Source organism: Pholis gunnellus (assembly GCF_910591455.1).
Source record: "Pholis gunnellus genome assembly, chromosome: 9".
Classification (NCBI taxonomy): Eukaryota; Metazoa; Chordata; class Actinopteri; order Perciformes; family Pholidae; genus Pholis; species Pholis gunnellus.
The window spans coordinates 13881963-13904704 of record NC_136535.1 but is presented as its reverse complement, the minus strand read 5'-3'; the positions used below and the strand labels follow the sequence as shown (position 1 = coordinate 13904704).

At 40.5% G+C, this 22742-nt stretch overlaps 1 protein-coding gene across 1 annotated transcript; it reads right to left on the bottom strand.

The window, feature by feature from the left end:
• Window positions 1-8172: 8172 nt before the first annotated feature.
• Window positions 8173-20415, bottom strand: capn12 (calpain 12). Its single transcript, XM_079166245.1, has 22 exons — window positions 20195-20415; window positions 19098-19167; window positions 18163-18281; window positions 15592-15725; window positions 15293-15464; window positions 15128-15211; window positions 14298-14383; window positions 14131-14208; window positions 13274-13461; window positions 12942-13186; window positions 12831-12842; window positions 12619-12698; window positions 11994-12116; window positions 11310-11346; window positions 11149-11220; window positions 11008-11053; window positions 10617-10678; window positions 9830-9898; window positions 9608-9686; window positions 9396-9512; window positions 8832-8884; window positions 8173-8723 (listed from the first exon to the last, which is right to left on the bottom strand). Exons 1-22 carry the CDS (start codon window positions 20393-20395, stop codon window positions 8697-8699), a joined length of 2154 nt encoding a protein of 717 aa, XP_079022371.1. The 5' UTR covers window positions 20396-20415; the 3' UTR covers window positions 8173-8696.
• Window positions 20416-22742: the final 2327 nt, after the last annotated feature.

Genomic DNA, 22742 nt, shown 5'->3' with positions numbered 1-22742 from the left:
TAGTCACTGACCTTGACCTAAAGTGAGGAGTGTAACACATACATTAGTAAATCTAGCTTCCTCTTTGCCATGATGGTCCACATACATACATTTGCTAGAATTCAAATGCAGCAGGGAGCCACTTCGATCTTACTTGTGTACTTTTTGAACACAACCCAGAGAAACCCGAACTCCCTCACTAAGGCAGCAACCTAAAAACCTGCTTGACTTTCTGCTGCAGACACTAATTTCGCCTCACAGGGATTAGAAGCCCTGGAGCAGCATCCCCGTCACCCCTTAACCCCACAGGACCCCTCAATCGACAGTTGAGACCACAAAACTCTTGTTGAGTGAAAAGGGAAATTTCACATGACCCTTTCAGTGTCTGTGTGAGGAGCCGGTTATATTACTTACACGTATGACTTTCCAGTTTTTCTTGTTCCCTGCTTCAGCACAGAGCTCCCTAGCAGCTCGCTTTTGTCCTGTTTACGTTAATGTACTTGTGTTTATACTGTGCAATCCTTGTGCCTCTCTGGTTAAATAACGAGCTTGTGTGTTTACATGAACCCACAGAGCACACACACGCACAGCAATAATTTACAGTGATCTGTGGAGAAGGTAAAACATTTGACTGTGCATGCGTCACAGCTTTGGTTGTGGGCTCTTCTGAGACAAAAATGTTCTCACGTCATCTTGTTTCACCCAGCAGAGTGATGTCAGGTCCTCTTACACTCATTTCCCTCAGTGTAGGTGAGTGAGGCTGTGGTTGACCGTGGCACAGCTGACCTACTGTAAATAGGCCCTCAACAGCACTCAATGAAGCACAAATTAAAAAAAAAACTTGACAGCTTTGTGTGAGAGAGAGGCTACAATACAATACAACTTTATTGTCAATTTACACTGAAATCTATTTTGCATCCTTCGGCAGCTCCGTTGAAGAAATTGTATAACGGCAGAAAATTAAGATGATGTACTTCAGTTTGTTTGGTATCATCCTAAACACATCAGTGTGCGACCACAAGTAGGATAATCTCTTTTTAGTGTCTGATATGTTGGCAATGCCTGTAAATAATCATCTTTAAAAATTGTTCACAGCGTCAGAACAGTTGGCGTCCTTTCTTTCTATTTTGTTGTCGTAATTGCAGCCAGAAACGTCAGCATTGAGGCTCTATTGTATCATGCACTGCATGGGAGTCGGATGCCTAAAGTTAAATGCTATCAGTGGGTTTCAGTATTCCACAGCTCTCTGTGAGTCAGACACAAGCAGCGCGTCAATCCTAGCCTACTTTCAACGGGCTTGCTGCCAGTCAGAGAGGCAAATTGCCAGAGAGAAGGAGGGAAACGAGCAAGGGGGTGAGGGAGAATGAGGGTGAGATCAGAGGGGGGAGTAACTCAGTGTATTTAGTCAGCTGCTGTCGTTAAATACAGTGTTAATCATAAAATTACGCAGATTTACTACATTTTAAACACATTAGGTGGCTTCCTTGTAATAGTCGGAAAAGCACAGGTGTTGTTAGTGTTCTAAAAACGTATGTAAAAATTGTAGCCATTTCTGTACTCTTCACCATAAAAGGGCAAAAATACCTGAAACATCACTTTTTCATTTGTTAAAAGATCTCACACAACTTGCACTACAAAACACTTGGAACACAGTGCATTGCTCTAATTTCAGCAATGAAACTGTGAGGTAGACCCGACAAAATTATAATTCAACATTTTGACAGGGTTAGGGTTTAGAACTGGTACTTTTCTTTTCCACTCCATTTTGAAAGCAGTACACAAGTGTTTTTTTTTCACATTGCAGTATTTCTGCCGTTATTTGAGTAGACTAATACTTCTTCTTCCAACTGGATAATAAGCACAGATTCCATCTTCATTATTCCCCCCACTCAGTCTCTCTCTCTCTGCTTGTTTCTATCCAGAAGCACCCCCTCCCCACACTTCTTCTCTCTTCCTTACATAAGGACTGCCCTATTTTTTCAGGGACCAATAAGAGGTAGGAATAAAGGGAGTGAGTGGGTGAGGAAGAGGGACTGAGAGAGAGAAAGATATGGGGGTAGAAGAGAGGACTGTGTACACAGCACACGTCAGGAAGACCAGCATGTGTCCCCAACATCCCCCTCACCTCACTGGCCTTCTCTGCCCACACAGTGCTCCTTATCGACTCACCCTCTCCTTTTGTTCTTGTGCTCCTCATTTTATCCCACCTCTCTTCTCTACCTATCTATCTATCTATTTATCTATCTATCTACCTACCCATCTACCTACCTACCTACCTACCTACCCATCCATCCATCCACCCACCTACCGACCTATCTACCTACCTACCTACCTATCTATCTATCTATCTATCTATCTATCTATCTATCTATCTATCTATCTATCTATCTATCTATCTATCTATCTATCTATCTATCTATCTATCTATGTAAACAATGATGAGGTGCTTGAAACAACAACTTGAGCATGACACACAGTGACGACATTCGAGTAATGAGTGGAATTTCAAACATGCTGCTGTGGGGCATTTACATAACACACAAACAACTGACGGCAGCAGTTTGACATTTGGGATTGCACATGTGGACTGGTTTTCAGCATGTTTATGTCTCCTTGTAGTGCATTAGTATTCATATTGTTCACTGTTTTCACATAATTGCTTATCAAAAGCAGAATCACCTTTATTGGCCAAAGAATTTGACTCTGTTTTTTTTGCATCTCTCTCGATGTGTGTACACAAAAATGCAAATTACAGCTGGGGACAAGGGAAACAAAGCTGGACAACTAAAGGTAAAGTATACACAGGTATGTTACTCAGGTAGTGAAAAAGTATAAGCATGTATCAATAAACATATGAATATATATATATAAAAAGCACCAATGACCAACATTACAATTAAAATAAAACATCTATATACAAGTAATAAATACTGTAAACAGCGTGTAGGATTTATATTGACAGTGACAGATGATCTGTACATAAAAAACGTGTGCATTAAAAACGTTATCTTAATATTAAATTAGATTATAATCTATAATGGCAGCAGATATTTTGGTGTTGAAAGGTTATTGACAGTGTATGTGGATCCCAGAAACCTGACGACTTCCACAGCAGACACAGTGTTATTCAGGATGGTGTTGGGGGACTCCTGAAGTTCTCTGTCATTTCCACAGTTGTAAGAGCATTCAGCTCCAGGTCTTTCTGGCCGCACAGAGGGCCAGATGGTCAACCTCCCCTCTGTATGCAGACTTGTCACCACAGGGGTGACAAGTGACCAGGGGTAAAGAAGCTATGATGGTGTTGTGATTCCTGCATTGAGACCTGATCTTGTGATTGCGGTGAAATCTCACAAGAGTCATGTACCACGTGTTTGTTTTGTGTGTTTGAGAGTCTTGGCCACTCACCTGAAGAATTGCTGTAAACATTTTAAAGGGAACCAATAAATCCAGCCTTATATCTGCCAAAAAATGCCCTAAATCGGCAGTGTGGGAGCATTTTTTCTGTATGAAATGACCAGAGAGTCACGTGAACCGTTGATTAATGACACAGTTATGCAGCAGGGCCGTTTCCATTTAGTTACACTGTGGTGCGTTCAAGCGTCATTCAGTAAAAAATAGTATTCGACGAAAGTGAATTATATCATTCTTATATACAGTCTATGATTATAACCTTAACGTTATCATGTGTTCAAATGAAATTTTGTAAAATGTAGTTTTGGTGAGAAACTTAAAGAACTCCAGTTGTGTGTGAATTATGACCTCTTTAATTTCCTAACAAAAGCTCTAAGGAGTTTATTATACATCATTAAAATTACTAATGCAAATATTTTTTATCAATAAAAATACAATCTTTTATTTACTAATCATTTAAATTGTGTGTTTCTATGCACCACTATAGATGACATAAACAAAGTAAAAGGAAATAGTTGATAATAAATATTTTAGTTCTGTAGCTATAGGCCCGTTAGAAATGTTCTGGTTAATAATTTCCACTGACAATAATCGTGGTATCAAAATGCTGATGGTCCAGGTGCTGGATGTGATTTTCCCCAGCCTCACCTGCTGCCTCCAGTTTGCAGGAATTCTGTGATCAACTGACAGACGAAGGCCGGGACAGTGAGCTGGGTGAGTTTGAAGCAGAGGATGTCTGGGATGATGGTGTTGAACGCAGAGCTGAAGTCCACAAGCAGGATCCTTATTTATGTCCCCGAGGTGTCAAGTTGTTTCAGGATGTAGTGCAGTCCCATGTTCACTGCATCATTCAGTTCATTCATCATTCTATGACGTCCTTCGGGCGGGTCAACACCAGTCGAAAGACTTTATGACCACAGACGTCAGGTCGACGGGCCTGTAGTCGTTTAATCCTGTGATAGAGGGATTCTATGGGACCGGGATGATAGTGGAGCCTTTGAAGCAGGAAAGGACTTCAGCTCCAGTGATCTAGTGAAGATCTGTGAAGATGGGGGCCAGCTGGTCAGCACAGACTTTCAGACAGGAGGGTGACATCCAGCATTCCTGTCTCAGAGGTTTATTGTAAGAAGACTGTTTACTGTAAAGTAAACAGTTCAGAGGGCCGGCTGTAATCTTCAGTCTGGCCGTAGACTGGCAGAGACTCTGAAAAGAAACACACTGCTGAGACAGTCATTCAGTTAGTAGGATATCCAAAGAGACATGACATTCCCTAAGAGACAAAACACGCAGAACTAAGACAAAAGAAGTTTAGCACCCAAATGTCAGTGCAGAGGGAGAAATAACCTAAATAAATAAGTAAGGTCCCATTAATATGCTTTAATAATGTATCATCACATAACAGGCTTCTAAAAAAAGGAGATTAGGGGTTACCAGCGGGAGCAGAAGTTAGCTGAGGATCCTCTTCATCCAAATGATTATTTTTAGTCTCAGGAATAATGAGAGATCACGAAGGCCGGAGTTACATGCAGAAGAGCCGGTGATTTCCACAGTTTAGTCATCAAGCATTGATTAAACTGTAATTGAGTTTGGGGCTGTACCTTGAGGTATTGCAGCTCACATTTTCTTAAATACATACAGTAGTTTATAGTATACACCAATCTGATACCCAATCCACAATAAATCCAGCTTCTTTGATAATGTCATTGTAAAATTCACTTTCTCTACATGGCCCCATGTAACTTCACATAAAAATGACCCTGAATTCAACACATTGAGGTATACAGATTCTAAATTTGGGAAAAAGGGAGCACTGGTATCAGATCGGTCAGTATCGAGGTATCGCTATCAGTAAAGAAAAAGTTAATTAAGTGCATCGGTATACTTACTATATAATGTTGTGGCATTTCTTTAGAGCTGAGGAGGTTGTTGCACAGGTTGAGATTTATTCTGTGTAAAAAAAGAATACAAATCTAATTAACCTCAAAGATCTTTTGTTGCTGTCTAATTGCTTCAAGTTTATTCATGTCGTGAAGTTGGACGAGAAGTAAAAAGGAGCTTCAGTGAGCTGTTACATCACTGTAATATTTGGTAAGATGAAACACCTGGTCACCACCGACCATAACACATTTAGAACATAAAAGAGCAGGATGAGGAACAGAGAGCAGAGTGAAGGGGAGAGGTGCTGTAATGCAAATGTCGCTCTTTGCATCACAAATTATACGCCATCTTCACGGCTTGTAAATAAACACGCACAATGAATACACCCCACGCTCCATGCCAACACACACTCACATCTTTAAATACCCCGGCTCTGACGACTGAGATAGTACTGCTCATCAAATTTGTGCGTGAGTGAGCCCAGGCTAAATTTGCAGCCAGGGAGTCGACTTACGCAATCCTCCCTGGTCTCCCTCCCGTGTCTACACAATGGCTTAGAATCTCACAGTTCTCAAACCATCCCAGCCCTCCCCAGATCCCACTCCCACACTACACACTACAACTCCGGCACTATTCCTGTAGCAGCCCCCGCCGCTGTGGCACGAAAATACCAGCACCTCTAAGAACAGACGCCAAGCCTGTCAGAGCATCATCACATCCCACAGGACAGCTGGGGGAAGAGGAGTGAGGGAGGGAGGAGACGAGCAGGTGGAAGGATGGGCGCTGTCGGGAGAAAGAATCAACAGAGAGAGAACAGAGTAAATCAACAGAGGACATAATTATATCCTGGTAGATCAGCCACAAACTGTTTCTCTTACTTTTGATCTTAATGAGCTGGAGCTCTTCTCCAGAGGTGTGTGTTGTTATATTACAACATTTATGAGGACCATAGGAGCATAATTACTGCTTTTTTTTGAGGAAGAGAACAAATTAATAGATTTTAGGTAACATTGTCTTTTCTAATGCCCGATTTAGCATTTAACTTAGACATTTAATCAAGTTTAAGAACACTATAATGTACTTGTAAGGAGATACAACTATCCTCGATACTGGTGTATAAACAGATAATGAGTGACAATATCTTAAAACACGTCAGAATATATGTTATGTCTTCATGGAGAAGCTATATTCGTTGACAAGAGTAAATTAATAAACACTTACAAATGTCCTTATATATGTTTAATACAATAGGGTGTAACTAATAATTTAGTACATGTTGGTGATTATAAATGCTAAAGTAAAGTGTTTCCTGGGGGGAAAAAATTAATTATACCACTAAAAGGTTCATTTGCCAGTTTTTCATCAAAGCTCATTCTAGACTTTGTTTTCGAGTTGAGGTAATTTCTTAAGTGGTGAAATTCAAGGTTAGAGAAAAATGAAGTGTAGTTTATTGATGAATCAAAATGATATTTTTAGTCATTCTAGTATGGCTTTAGGGCTGGTAGCATTCGTCCGTTGGTTTGTTCCAGACTGAAATATCTTGACAACTATTGGATGGATTGCCATGAAATTTTGTCCAAACATTGATGGTCCCAAGAGGATGGATCCTACTGATTCTTGGTGATCCCCTGACTTCACCTCTAGCGCCACCATGAGGTTGACATTTGTAGCTTTTAGTGAAATACCTCAAATGTGGGATCGATTGCTGTGAAATTTGCTACAGACATTCGTGTCCTACTCAGGATGAATTGTAATAACTTTGGTGATCCTCTGACTTTTCATCTAGCACCATCCTCAGGTCAAAATATGTCCAATACTTTGGTTTAGAAAATGTATTAGCATGATAACACACTATGCTAATATGGTAAACATGGTAAAAATGATACCTGCCAAACATCCATGTTAGCATTTAAACACTGCTGTGCCAAGGTACAGACGTTCTAGTCTGGTTTCTTGGCTATTCTGAAACAGAGGGGGTGAGAGTATAAAAGACTATAAGAGTCCTGTCAGGCCTATAGATAGCTAGTTTTACAGCCATGTGGAGGCCACAGACACAAACAAGAGAAAGCACAGGGTTTAGAAACATCAAAATAAAACAGTAAAGCAGGTAGCATCGATGGAGAGGCCGAACACTGAGATGAATCTACTGGTCCTTCCTGTCTCGCTCTTCTTCCTTCTCTCTGTTGCAATGCAGATGGACGGTTGCTGAGGACAACCTGTGTGTACTCACCTAATGATGAACAGGAAGTGGTGTGTGAGCAAAGGTCCTATTAATAGCAGCATGTGTAGAAAAGGACATTTGCTCGCTGATTTGTGTGAGTGTGCAGTGAGCACCTGTGTGTGTGTGACAGGGAGGAGGAGGATACAGATTGTGAGACTCAGACAGTTACTAGAGAGAACAGGAGGTGGGAGAAAGAGTGAGGGATGGATGGAGAGAGCGAGGGAACGTAGTGGAGGAGGGGGCGAGTGTGTGTTGACGCTGTACGTGGCGTCAGTGCGATAAGAATAGAGATGCTGCGTGCAGCGCTGCTGAGACATAAACCTCACACCCTCGGTGGGGCAGGCAGCGCTCTCTCTGACTGTGTGTGTGTGTGTGTGAACAGATATTTCCCAGAGTATGCTCATGTGTGCATGGATGAGTAAACTCTTGGGCTTGCAGTGATTTTACAAGTTGTGTAATTAAAGTTATGTGTATAGGCTACCATTTTATTCACATTTCATTTTTTTCCAAACCCATTTCCTTTTCATCAGAACAGAATTTCTAAAGAGCGACTTGATAAAATGATAATTATTTTGAGAAAACGGGTAATAATGTGGACTCCATTTAGGTTTTGAAACAATTTTCTTGTTAATGACAAAAGGAATAAGGACACCTTTAAACTCACATAATTATTAAATCCCCTTTATTATGTGGAGTAATATAACAGTATTACATAAATGATGGTGCTGCATACTCTCTACTAATTGTTTGTATGTGTATGTGCGTAACTGTATATCTTTCTAAATTCTACAATATATTCTATAATATCATTTTTATTTCTTCCTTTAGTGCTACTTTTACGTACTTTGTTCTATTTGATTGTTTTATTCTAATTTATACTTCTTATATACTGTGTGTAATATGGGCTGGGCTACATGCATTTCATTGTGCAATCCTGTACTGTATAAAGACAATAAAGCCAAACCATGAACCTCGAGCCTGCATCAAGGCTAATAAGAATATATCAAGGCCAGGAGAAGGAGAATGAACGAGATGAAGCAAAAATAAAGCAACGGCATAGCAAAGCATGAACGAGGCCACCGCTGGTTCTTTGTAATAAGGCACACAGGAAGGAACTGTTTTGAAATACAGTTGTCTATGTGGTAGAATCAGCAGCATGCTGTGGCTCAGCTGGGTCTAATGTGGAGCCCCTCTTCACAAAGCATCTTCACACCATCAGGAACTGAGTCAGCCACTGTAGAGGGACAACAGGTGAACCGAGAGCAGAATGTAAAAAAAAAGAAAAGACTTGTCCGGGTCGCTATATGAACACAAATCAGAGCATATTTGGCCAAATACTCACAGAGTTGATCCCTCTGTCTTTCACCTCTTGACTGGTCTCTGATTCATACAGAGCTGAGGAGAAGAGGAGAGGACATGACTGCATGTCTCTGCAAAGGCTCAACATTCAGTCAATTCTGCATCCAGTTTAGCATTCATTTTCAAAGCACATATCCTGACAAGTATCCCTAATTTATTTAGAGATCTAAATACACATAAAACATGTTGTGTAAACAAGCTGTGCAGATGTAGATCATCTAAAAGCAAATTGTAAAATGCCACTAAGTGGCCACATGTGTAACATTTATGTTTGTGCATCATAATCACATCATGGGCTTTATAATAAGATACCGTTTTTTAAGAAGTAATTTCATTAACGGATGATGGAAGAAGTACTCACACTTTTACTTGAGTAAAGTAACGAAACAGTAATGTAAAAATACCCTGTTTCAAGGAAAAGTTCTGAATTACAAATATAAGTAAAAGTACAGAAGTGATATAAGCAATATATAATCAAAGTAACAAAAAAGTGTTACACACAATGTGTGTGAATGTGAGTGTGAATGTGTGTGTGTGTGTGTGTTACCCAAAAGCTTCTGCATCCTGGTGACACATGACACGAAGCCGTGGAACGGCAAGTGAAGCTCTCCAGATGCGAAGCGCTCAGACAGCAGCTCGACGACCTTACTATCACACTGTATCCCTGGAAAACAGAGGAGTGAGTGATAGTGTGAACAGCCGTGACCAGCAGCGTGTAAGTGTGTGTGTGTGTGTTTGTGTGTGTGTGTGTGTGCATACCAACAGCTTGCAGCGCTTCACTGAGCTCAAAGGGGCTCATGGTCCCAGAAGAGTCCTCATCAAACTGGAAAAAGATGGACTGAAAAAGAAAGCAGCATCAGAATAAGTAATGATGACACAACTCTCCGTCTATTTCTGTCTTTAACACACACACACGCACACACACACACACACACACACACACACACACACACACACACACACACACACACAGAGATGCACCTGCAGATGGCGCAGACTGGTCAGCAGGGTTCCTGTTTGTTCACGGCTGAGACTGCAGCGCCCTTTAGTCTGCCAGCAGAGTTAAGGACAGCTCAACAGGACAGAAGACAGTGCGATAAAGTTATGAGGAAGCAGAGTTCAGCAAACAGCGGGGCGGCACAATGACGCAACCGGAGGACCGGGGGTTTGAACCCCTTCGTCAGCAAGCATCAGCCTCGCTTAACTTACAAGGTTACAAGGTTCATTTATTGTCATTGTACATCAGCGTTGTACATCAAAATGCAGTTTGTAGCACCATTTTAAATACACACAAACACAAAATAGCAAAATGGTGCTGCAAACTGCATTGCGTTGTACAACCCTGTTGTAGAATGACAATAACTTATATCTACATGATGATGATATGTGTGGAGGGTGGGTGAATTTAGGAGTCTCACAGCCTGAGGATAGAAGCTGCTCAGAAGTCTGGCGATAAGGCAGCTGACACTTCTGTATCTCTTGCTAGATGGCAGCAGGGTATTATCTTTTAATATCCTGTGGGCTCTTTGCAAACACCTCTTGTCAGCAAAATCACTGATGATCGGTAGATGGTACCGGAGATGTCCTGGACTGTTTAATCACACGCTGAAGAGCCCTGCTGTCCTGGGCCGTGCACATGCCAGTTTGTGATGTGAAACTATGTAAAACTAGCAGAGGTCAATGAAGATTTTAACATGTTTATTGTCATTTGTGAGAAACACAGAGATTGTGAGTTGTATTAAAGTATATACTGAGGACAAAAGGATACATCCTCTCCAAAGATGAGCTGTCTGCATGTCTCCAGTGGCAGATGGTAATCTTTCTCAAGAGCTGTGATTACAGGAAGAAAGGCACAGATTGATGCAGAGAAAGAAAATAAAGGTTTATATTGGATTAAGATGAGGAAAGGTGAAGGTGAGGACAAGTGTAGCCACTTTTATTACTTAACCAAGCTCAATGTACTCTATCTGACTGCAGCTATGAGCCTCTGTCTAGACTGTTGACCTCAGTGACTCCACTGGGCCGACTTCTGAGGGAACGTGTCACTACTTTGCTCCCATCTAGTGGCCATTACAGGTATGCTATAGTCAAATATCACTTGAGGCATGTCATTTTACGCAGCTAAAACATGAAAACCCTGATATACTGGAGATGTTAACCTGTGTTGAACAGCTTCATGAGCTCCTTGGTGTTCAGTCTGTCATCCTGAGGGGGAGAAAGAAGAAATCAGAAAACCAAAGGCCACAAATGTACACGTTTGTTAAACAAAGTAATGTAGAACAATGATGAGGACTTCTTACTGTGCCAGCCTCCTCATCAAAAGCCCTCTGAACTCTCACTTGATCCTCTGGGGAGACAGGAGTAGCCATCACCTGTCGTGAACAAAGACACCAAACAAACATCAACATGCGGTATTCTAAGCCGCTGTTTTAACGTGTCCGGACGAGACCACTGAACTCACCTGGAGGAAGCCGGAGGAGCAGGTGAAGTCCTGAGTCCTGGAACACAAAGTCCACACCAGATTGTCTCTTGAATTATACTTTTATACAGTTTGAACCTTACAAACACCCAAATAATGTTTGCTATGGGCTCAGATATTTTACCAAAGTAAAATTCTACTTTAGTATTAAGAATTACCGGCGAAATGTACTTAAAGTTTCTAAATTAAAGTTGCTAATTATTCAGTTTAGAGACTTAAATTATAGAAATAGAAATACTCCAGTAAAGTACCTCAAAAAGTACAGTACTTAAGTAAATGTTCCTATGGATGGTAAATAAAGATGCTTATTATATCGGCGTGAGTACTCGTACTACAGCTCTCAGCTGTATAATTCATTGTTGTTTGTAACAGAAGCCATAAAAGGTGTTTTTATCAGCCTGTTGATGTTGTGACTAATTACATAGTATAATGTTGTAAATGAGTGGAGGTACAGCGGAGTGTGGGTGACTATGACTGTGCCTTTGAGTGCGAGAGAGGCAGGAGGTGATTCAGTGTTATAATATTTACACAAGGTTGTTAGTAAGTGGAGCTGTTTTTCTGAGACCAGGCTAGTACTGTAACATTCAACTAAACATTATTCTCTTGATTTTTGTCCCTTGTTTTGGAATCTTTTAGGCCATCAAAGAAAAATCCTCTCCATCTCACCCCAGAGTGTTTCCGGTCTTGGAGAAAATGCGGACAAAGAATTCTCCCGGCTGGTTGGGTCGATAGGTGGAAGCCATGATGATGTAGTTACCCGGGTCCAGATGCAGCTTCCTCCACGCACCCCTGTGGCACAAAATTAATGAATTTATGTATGAAGACAACATGATTCATGTGTTTAATAGCTGCCACCATCAGAGCCATGAGCAACAATGGCTACTCTTAAATAGGTTTTACATATATTGTCTCTATTGTTTTATCTGTATGTATGTTGTATTGTTTTTTGTCTCCCCTTGACAAATGTATTTTTGGATGAGAAAGTAAAATTCTATTTCATTCTATTTGAATTTTCTCACCCGATGAAGAAAATTACTGAAATTACTTATCAAGCTTTGCATTTATTTGGAGAAGATTTACTTGGTACGCAGGTTTGTTACATTGAGGTACAAATATAAGGAGTAAAAATTGTGTTTCCACTCGATTCAGTGCACCAGTAACATAGTATATTGGATGTTTTACTCTGGTCTACAGTTCCTACAAAGTAAAAGCACCAGAACCACATTTTCTGCTTTTATGAACAGATTGTTAAATAATTACTTTTAAGCGTTTTCTCATGATGGTCTTTTACCTCTGAGCCCTATATTTCCCAGAGCGACCCACAGGGCGATTTGTCATGAAGAAGTTGCGGCTCAGACACACATCCTGAAGCTGTATGAAGAAAGATATAACCAGTTCTTATGTGAAGACAAACAGAACATTATGAAGAATATAAGATATAAGGTGTTAATTTAAGCACATAATAAAAGACAACGTACAATCTATTGCCCATGAGATACTCACCTCAGAAGGAACCTGCAAAAAAAAAGAAACACAAAGACGGGTGTAAGTTTATTCAGAAACAGTATCACAATGTTCAATTAATCAATAAGTAACAAATAAAGTAGTTGTGACCTTGTAGATGTGGAAAGCGATGTAGAGGAAGTGGACTTCAGTCTTCTTCCTGCGGTTTTTCTGCAGCAGCTCCACCAACACGGTGCACTGTTTGGCCTTCTCCTTCCGTTTCTCTGCTCTCTTCTTCTCTTCTGGGGTTATCTCCTCATCATCATCCTCGTCATCTTCATCGTCCTCATCGTCCTCTTCCGCCTGGTCCTGCTCCGTGAGAACCAACTGGAACTGAGGATTCTTCCAGAACGATCCTAAGGAAATAAAATATGATGAATTATGAAATGATCCAGGTGAGGTTTTGAATGCATATTTGTGCAAGTACAAATTCATAAACGTACGGTTGTATCTGCGGCTACCACCAGCAGAGCTCCCCGATACCCAGAATCCTTCATGTTCACTGATGGTCCAGGTAGACGGAGAGGAGGGAGAGGAGGGAGAGGCAGGTGTCTTTTCCTCCAGATTGTCAGGATTCACACTGCAGAGCTCCACAATGTCGAACAGGCTGCTGAAGTCCTCAGCACTGATCCTGATAGAGAGGGTCATTTACATCAGAGAGCTTATTGTATGTGAGGGGCAGCATTTACTCAAGTACATACGTACAAATTGAATTTACTTAACTTGAGTATTTCCATTTTATGCAGCTTTATACAAATATTGTACCTTTTACTGCACTACACTTGACACCTGACAGATTCAGTTACTACTTTGGAATTGTTCTACTTCTTACACTAAATAAACTATTTAAGTAAACTCTTTGGATCAGTTGTAAAATCCATTGTCACCAAACTGAAAACAGGGCTATTTTCTGTGCTCGTAAACAGTTGACTTTTAAGAGATACAAGGTTCTCAAGGGACGCTACAAACATGATGATTTTATAGGATTGATGCATGCTGTAGATCTAACTAGTCAACAGTTAATAAAGGAGTTAAAGACATCCACAGCAGTAAAATGCGACATCCACATTAATACAGTAGTAATATTAATCTAGAATCATCATATATAATCGTAAAACAATGACAGAATGAGTACTTTTAATTTAAGTAATTCATACTTTTATACTTTTACTTAAGTAAAGTTTTAGATTCAGGACATTTACATGTAGTGGAGCATTCTCATAGTGTGGTATTAGTACTTTTACTTAAATAAATAAACGATCTGTAAACTTGTTCTGTAAATGTGTGTTTTAGCACGTACCAGAACTCTCCATCTTCTTTCTTTTTCAGCTCAATCCTTTCCTTCTCTGCTTTGACCACGCCATCCCACTCTTTACTCCTGCAGTCACACATATACAAAGAGAAACCGCGTGAGTGTGCTCTTTCTCTCCCCTGTATACAATGTGCACAAGCAGGAAGCTCCCTCACTTGTCACTCCAGGGTCCACGGTATTCAACAAAACCCCAGGGGTTCCTCAGCCTCAGCAACAGAATCTCATCCAACGCTTTTGTTACCTAAAAAGTGAAGAGAAGAAACTAATTCACAAGTAAAGTCTCAATAAAGTAAAGTTTCAATCACAACTTTTAAACAAACACGGCACGTCTTTAAAGTGCTCAAAATATAAATAGAAGGAAATGTAATCATTTGCAATCCCATGACAAATAGGCAGAATTAATCTGCCGAAGAAGATCATGTGACATGATCAAAAGCTCCAGAACACCTTCTGAGGGACCTTGTGCTAAGATTTATTTTGCTTACTCATGAAATATGATAAGATTAGATCAGGTCTGAGATGGATGATGAGATTAAGTTTAATTCCAGTGAGATCATACTCACTTAGATTCTATTTTTTAATTACAGTGAAACAGATGAGACGAAATGGAATAATATGACTTGCAATGACATTAGATTATTAGATTACGTTAGATTAGATAGCATTGTTATTGTTTGGATGAGATGGGTTTAGATTAGATTAAATTAGATTACATTAGTTGAGATTGTTTGAATGACATTAGATTTGATTCAACTGTATGTGATGAATTGGTCGGATGGGCTGAGATTAGATTATAGGAGATTAGATTACATTTCAAGGAGATTATATGACATTACATCCGTTTCACATGAAATTACATTACATGGTTTTAGATTACGGTCTTTGGGGAGAACATTATCATTGCAGTAACAAAGAGCACAGTAAAACCACATAATGATAACGATGCAACAATAAATAATGACAGTGATGCAGTGTCGTCTCTGACCTTGTCGGTCTCGGTGATGGCGTAAGCGTGGCCCTTTATCAGCCCGTCTCCTGTCACTTTACCAGTATCTCGGTTGCTGCTGGCCTGTGAAGACAAAGAGAGCAACTCGTGGCTCTAAAGTAGCATCCAGCTGTGTAGTGTGAACTTCCAGACATGTGTACACACCTGGATGAAGCAGCTGAGTAGGCTGCCTTGAGACAGGGCGGCTGTCAGACACCTCCAGAGGACTCGAGGGGTACGAGATGAGACCTGCAGCGTGTACGCGATTCCTCCTGTGAAATCCTCCATCCCCTCTGAAATGTTGCCCCCCTTCAGGCTTCCGTAGCTCCCAACTAACCTACATAAGATGAGGTGAGAAAGTGTATTTTTATCCAATCACTACACACACACGCACACACACACACACACACAGACGTGATCAGACATTACAACCCAGAAACATATGCTTGGTAGTGGAAACTGACTTGGCATAGGCCTTCTCCACCAGGGCGCTCCAATACTCGTGGCGGGTGTGAGAGTAGCTGAAGAGCAGACGGCCTTCGCGTACTGGCAGCCTGTCATCCACAACCACCTCCACCCACTCACCATACTGCCAGAACTGCACACAGGGACACACAGGGATGGTGAGAACAGAGAAACAGAAATGGATGTAATGAATCAGGAGGAACGATAACGAGGAGGAAGACAAAGTGTAACGAGACCCACCACCTGAACTTTATGTCCCAAATATTTCCCTTCTACCTGCAACAACTGATTGTTTTTAGTGGAGTTGTGTTTGTGTACACTTGAAGTCCAATACTCACTCTCTTTTAGCTCTGTTTTTGGTCTCCACCAACTCCTGAGAGATATCTGACTTTTCAGCTGCTAAACGCTGCACCATGTCAACCAGCTGTTCTCTCACTGTGTCTGTTTTTAGGTTTTTCATCGAAAACAGCTGGAAGCGACGCTGTTAGAGCAGTGAGAGTGAACCAAGACAATAAAGCTGTGTGCCAAACCAAAAAACAATGTGCGGAAACAAACTATAAAGCTCAGTAGAGATGAGTAATTATCTTTATCTGTAGGCTCATGAGCTACCCCTTCATAAAGGAGCAATTGTTATTGTAATGATATTGATTTAAGCCTCTTTAAAGCAACATTTTGTAACTTTTAATGGAAGAAATAACACATTATTCTTCTTACAAATAAGTCGCACTGTCGCTCAATTCAGTGCAATATTTTTGTTAACTGTGTCCATCTAGTGGAAATGGATTTGGGATAGTGTCCCATCATATACTTGTCATATACCTTTTATGAAATTAAATTTGGGGTTATTTAATTATATCTATCACTGACCTGTAACTGCATTTTGAATGTTTGAAACCTCTGTTTATTCCATTATATCTATTTTCTTCTTTAAAACCCTTTTGTATGCCTTCAGGGCCTTTTTTACTGACTATCTTTTAATACATCTCATGTATTGTAAATCACTTTAAATTGTCTTGTTGTTGAAAGCTGCTACACACAATAACTTGTGTTATTGAACCATGTGATACTAAACTATCTCATGACATATTCAAGGACAAATCAAAGACATAAATATGTTTAGAGTGAATCAAAACTGAATGAAGAAAATAATCCATTAAAGGACGAGTAAAATAAACACACTGTCCTCTTGACTCTATATTTATAAAACCACCTCCCGGGGCAGTTAGTGTTCGTGACCAGGGGCGTGTACTGTACTGCTAATCTGTGTGTACACTACAGCGGCTTACAGCAGGCCTGCACTGGCCTTTCATAGCAGTGTGTGTGTGTGTGTGTGTGTGTGTCCCAAGGGTATAGTCACGACCTGCATGTCTGGACTGCTCTCCCATCAGCCTGACAGGGAAGAATGAGTTTCCAGTCCTTCCGTCCAGCTTGTCGTGTCATGTCATGTTCTCCCTCACAGTCTAGGTTAAACGCTCCAGGGTCAAAATAATCACTGAGCAGAAGCTGTACAAAAGATCTATATCTAACTGTTTGCTTTGACACGATTGATACGTCTTGCGTACATATTTTATTGATCTGTGCAGGTCAGAGCGTGTGGATGATTACCTCTCTAGATTAGAATCACCACTTCTAATAAGGTGATAAAGATAAGGTTTGATGTTTGTCTCCTCTTCTTCAGTGTGAGCCCATCATGCAGTGATGATTGCAGGATGAGTTGATACCCGTTCAACGCATCTCGAGAATAGCCCAATCAGATAATTCTTCAGAGACTGAGAATCAGTGTTTTCTTACATGAAGGAACATGAGCATGTCTGAACTAGGTATATAAATCAAACTTAATCTTGTATGTCTATAGTGTGCTTGAATACAGCGACACACACAACACAAACTGTGTGTTGTATTTGGCATGTGATCAGCACTAATTGAGCCTCACGGTAGTGCAGACACGAGAGTTGTTTTATAGTTGCATGCTCAATAAAATATGAAATGACAGATGAGCACGACCGTTCCACCTCTATGATGCAATGTGTACATTCTTGGCCCCAGGTTGGGTTTGTGGTTTTTTAGATTAAACAAAAATGTATTCGTCAATTTTGATCTTATTTTCTAAAACTATCCATCATGAGTCCAATGTTATAGACGTTCAATACTTAATCAGTGGAGTACTCCATTAAGGCTCTGATTATGTCAGTTGATATTGTCCTATGTCCTTTCACAAACAAAGTTACATATTACCACAGGAGCATCAAATAAGTAGAGCCACACCTTTAAACTAAAATGCATATTGTATTTGCAATAAATGGTTAAAACCTCAGCTTATCACGAGTATGTGCTTTCCTATAGAATATTAAGCAACATGTCTAGGTTGAGATGGGGCGAGAGATGAGATCGAGCAATGGCATGTATGGTAGACTAAAGCATAAGAATATGAGCAAGACTGGGTTTTTTTCTGTTGGTCAGCAGCAAACAATGTGTGAGTAACAGTTGGCTTGATTGGAGGTGTAATTAGCAACTTTTCTCATTAGAAAGAAAAAGGCGGGGAGTCAGAGGTTCTGTGTTTTAAATGTTACCCTAAAATGGAAGATCCCTGCGTAAGGCTTGGACAGGCTTTGGTTGGGTGGCACCACCTTCACAAAGAGTTTGGGGTGCATGGTGAGACAGGACAGGGCTGCCAGCAGCCAACAGTTACCTGATAAACAAAAAGAAACACATGAAGCTGGTAAGGGCACATTTTAAAATATTCTTAGTGTTTTGTAATGATTGCTTTTAGGGCAGGTGAAGCTCTATCTCTCTCTCTCCCCCTCTCTCTCTCTCTCTCTCTCTCTCTCTCTCTCTCTCTCTCTCTCTCTCTGTCTCACACATATAATAAACCACATTCCTCTGACAGCAAACACCTGTTCTATGTTATTTCTCTGGAGATGTTGCAGTAAAACACATCCTGAGATAGAGTTTGGAACAAGTACAAGAACAACAAGAACAAGAACAAGAACATCAAATTGGTATTGATCTAATCAACATATCTGCACATAACTGGTGACATAAACCAACAATTTAGAAATCCCAGAGGATGAAGGAAAGCTTGCTGTTGTTCTAGTTCACCACAAATAAGAAACACACTGAATAACACAGATATTTGAGCAGTCTGCGGGTTGTTAACAACATGGCTATGATGGTGTCTGGACCCCTGCAGATTTGGGGTTTAGGGAACACAGAGTGTCATTCCTCTTTCCCCCTCACTGTGTGTTTGAAGTTTGGTCCCTGGGGCTGTGCGGTGCAGACATCATGTTATGATGTCACTGCATTTCAATGAAATAAATAGAAACAAACTGAACAATGGGAAGGGCTCTTGCAGCTTTTGGTTATGTGGATTTAACTCTTCCAAGATGTTATGCAATGCCAGTTTAAGACAATTCAGCATGACGAACATCCCATTTTCTCATTCCTCTGGGAGATTAGATGAGCAGTGGGCAGGAGAGATAGAAGTTGAAGTTTTCCTGATACTCACCCAGTTGGCCCTGACAGATGTCAGTGGTCCCAATCGTGCCCTCCACAAACACAGCGTTCTCACCGATGTCCTTCAGAGATGGAGCAAGAGGAGGACAATGTGAGCAAGACATGATAAAACACCACAAACCACATCAGAAATTGCGAAAAGAGTAGACGCTTTAAGAAAAGGTGAGACGATTAGCATCAATTTTGTATAATATTTGAAATCCTTCTTTTAGCAAAAACTACAAAAAATATCTCCAGTTCCAGCTTCTACAGTGTGAATATTTGCTGGTTATGTGTGTGGTATGAAACTGAACATCTTTGGGTTTTGGACTGTTGGTTGGCTAAAACAAGACATTTTGAGAACTTTGAGAAAATATGACGATTTCTAATTTCTGGCATTTTATTGACCAAACAATTTACCAAGAATCAACCGGTATTAAAAATCGTTACAGCCCTAAAATGTATAATATCCTCTTTTCATCTTAAGTCTTAAATCTTCTTCATGCAGTTTACACACTTTGTCAATGTATTATATTAGTTTAGGATGTAATATGTGACTGAACATACATGTGTGATGTCAGTTGTTATCCTCAAAGATCTACCCTTCTGGCTTGGAGATATTTAAAAAAATACTTTCAGTACTCTTTGTGTTATTTGTGTTACTAACTTTGTCTCTTAAGGAAACTGCTTCCTCAGACCTGAACCACACCTGGTTAAATATCAACTTGTCTACAACTCTGCAAACAGTCTTGATTAGAGTTCCTGTGAAGAAGCAATCAATGCCAAGAAGTGGGGAATACATTTCACATTACTTTATTGTGAAGCCATTTGTTTAAATATACAAGTGGCCGAAACAAATACATGCAGTCAACTTTCCTTTATCTCAAACTAAATGTTGGTATGCCTGCAGAATATGCTTTTAAATATGGCAGCATACTCTCAAATATGAATTTCTTTTGTTTTGGACGTAGAGGAAGCTGTAACACGACATGATTATAGATTATTTTACAACTTAAAATGTTGTGTCAATTGTTTGAACAAAGACCAAAAGACGCCCTACAACATATGGATAACAACTGGCACGTTACACGCATGCACAACTTTGTCTACCTTGGGTCGCTGCCACTTGATCGCCTTTTTTGGATCCGGATCTTCCGGCATACCGATGGACTTCTGCTCAGCTAGAAATGTTGGATCAGCAAACAGCTTTCCGGACTTCAGACATTCTTCCAGGAGAGTCTTGAAGTCCTGATCCATGAACTTGATCGGGTTCACGATGGAGCCCAGAGGTGCCTTCTTGTCAGTCTCCATGCTGTTAGTGAATCTGCAGTCAATGTTCATCTGCAAAATTGGGTTTGAGCAGCCGGTGCTTAAATACAGATCAAAGCGCACACCCACCGCAGCCAGCGAGGGACACTCGGAGCGCCTCCCCGGCTCTGCCCTGCCCGGAAAGGTATGCAGAGCGCCGGGGGCCGTGAGCTGGAGTCGGAGTAATGACACGGTGCCAACAGCCTCTTTGATCACCGTGAGTTATCTTCCATTCATCACTAATGGTCCAGAGAGGCCAGAGAGAGGCAACACGCTTCTATACGAAGCTTCTATCAGGCTGCAAGAACCAGGACTTTGGAGTTTTTGGGATTTCATACCATACTATACCTTTCTGTTGAATCCGGGAGGCTGCTTACATATAAAGTAGATCAGAGGAGACCACTGTCAGTTGTCTCAAACTGACGCTAGGTGTCAGTCTACTCCACATAAAGGCACCACACCACCAATCACCTCTACTATCAATGGAGGACATTAATTAGGACTGTGGTGACGGTGGTGATGATGAAGATGATAAATAAGCAGGTGAGGAGAAAGGCATTTAAAAAGAGGTCTGTTCAACTAACTGAAAGAATCACATTGTGAAATGACTTACAAGATGCAACAAATAATGACACAACAAATAATGAATTTAATTATGACAAGCACCATGTCAGATATAATTGCAATTCTTAGTATTATTTGTCACCTAGAAGATGCCTGATAATCTGCTTTAATATAAGTTTTCTAAAATTGTCTAATGTCTAGTGTATAATTTTGATTGTAATTTTTGATGAGAGGAAAGAGGAGCTGATAAAAATGTTGATACACTCTAATATCGAATATATTTTTGATTCTAGTGAATATTTTCCTAAAAAAGATGCTATAGGATTGAATATCATTCAAACATAAGGTAATAAAGGACTTGGCTCTTTGTTACAAGGAGGCTTATGTTATGTCTAAAGAACGAGCTCTTTATTAACAAAAGCAAATGTGATTTCAATTGGCATTAGTGTGTTAATAGTACCAATTTTATAATAATGTTTATTTGATTTTAATACAAGGCTTCATCCATGCTTTTACACGTGCTTCATGGATCAATTATACGCCATTAATGAGAACAAATCTTTGGTTGCCAGGTTGTGAATCTATGTCCTCCTTCAACAATTTGTTGTTGTTTTTTTAGCTTTTTAGTTCATCAGACTGCTCCAACAAACCTTTGATGGACTGGAAAATTACAAAAATTAAGAATATATTAACATTTATAACTGCATAGTTGAATGGCTTATTATAAAGTGAGATTCAACGACTCAACAGCCAGATACATTTTACGACTTGGCAACCCAAACGTTGTTCTAATTAAAGGTTTGTATTTGATCTATTATTCATGCTGTATTATGATGTTGTACCCTGAACAAAGTAAACAAATACAAACATATTCCAATGGAGAAACATTATTTCACCATTTTCCATTGTGCAGATTTTATTTACAACACTTACAATTACCTTGAAATAAAATAATCTCCTCTAATTGACATATTTTGTAAACTTGTTTCCAGAAAACTGACAGTCAGTCCTTCAACATATAACAGTGTAGACTATTCATAGGGATCGTTTTGCTGCGATGCTTATATTGACCAAACAGCTTTCGGAAGCGGTGCTTTGGCTCCCTCCTAGACCACTTATTAACTCTGATCGGGACTCAAATGATCTGAAGTGGAGATTCAGTTACCGCCCCCCTCCTTTCTCTCTCTCTCTCTCTCTCTCTCTCTCTCTCTCTCTGCTCTCTTGTGTCTGTCACTCATTATATTTAGGTGGATATCCATCTCCAATAAACTCTTGTCCTGCGGTACTCAATGCAGGCCTCTCCAGGCGTCTCCAGGCGTCTCCAGGCGTCCCTCCATCACACGCCTGATTACACTGAAAACGTGAGACTGACCAGGACTAAACAAACAAGAAGAATAGCGACACAGATCTGCCTAATGGTCACCATTTAACTCCATTCATGGGCTCTCCATTATGTCCGTTTGGTCTTTGAGAACGGGATTATAGGAAGCCTCAGCGACAAAGGTCAGAGGGCTGAGCAGACACTCCCACACCTCCATGACCTGCTCTGATCCCACGACCCCGGCACCAGCAGCCCCCGGGCCCCCCTACTCTCCCCGCTGGTTAAGCGGCTTTGTCCCGGCTCGTTTTCTGCCGCATCACTCAGAGAAATCAAACCGGACTGAGCGGGTCATCAGCAACTCAGAGGAGAAACCAATAGAATATACCTGTAACTTGTTTTATCTTTCTAATTATGGTGTTTTTGATGTCTGTAGTCTTATCTTAATTATAGACTTCTCACATGTTG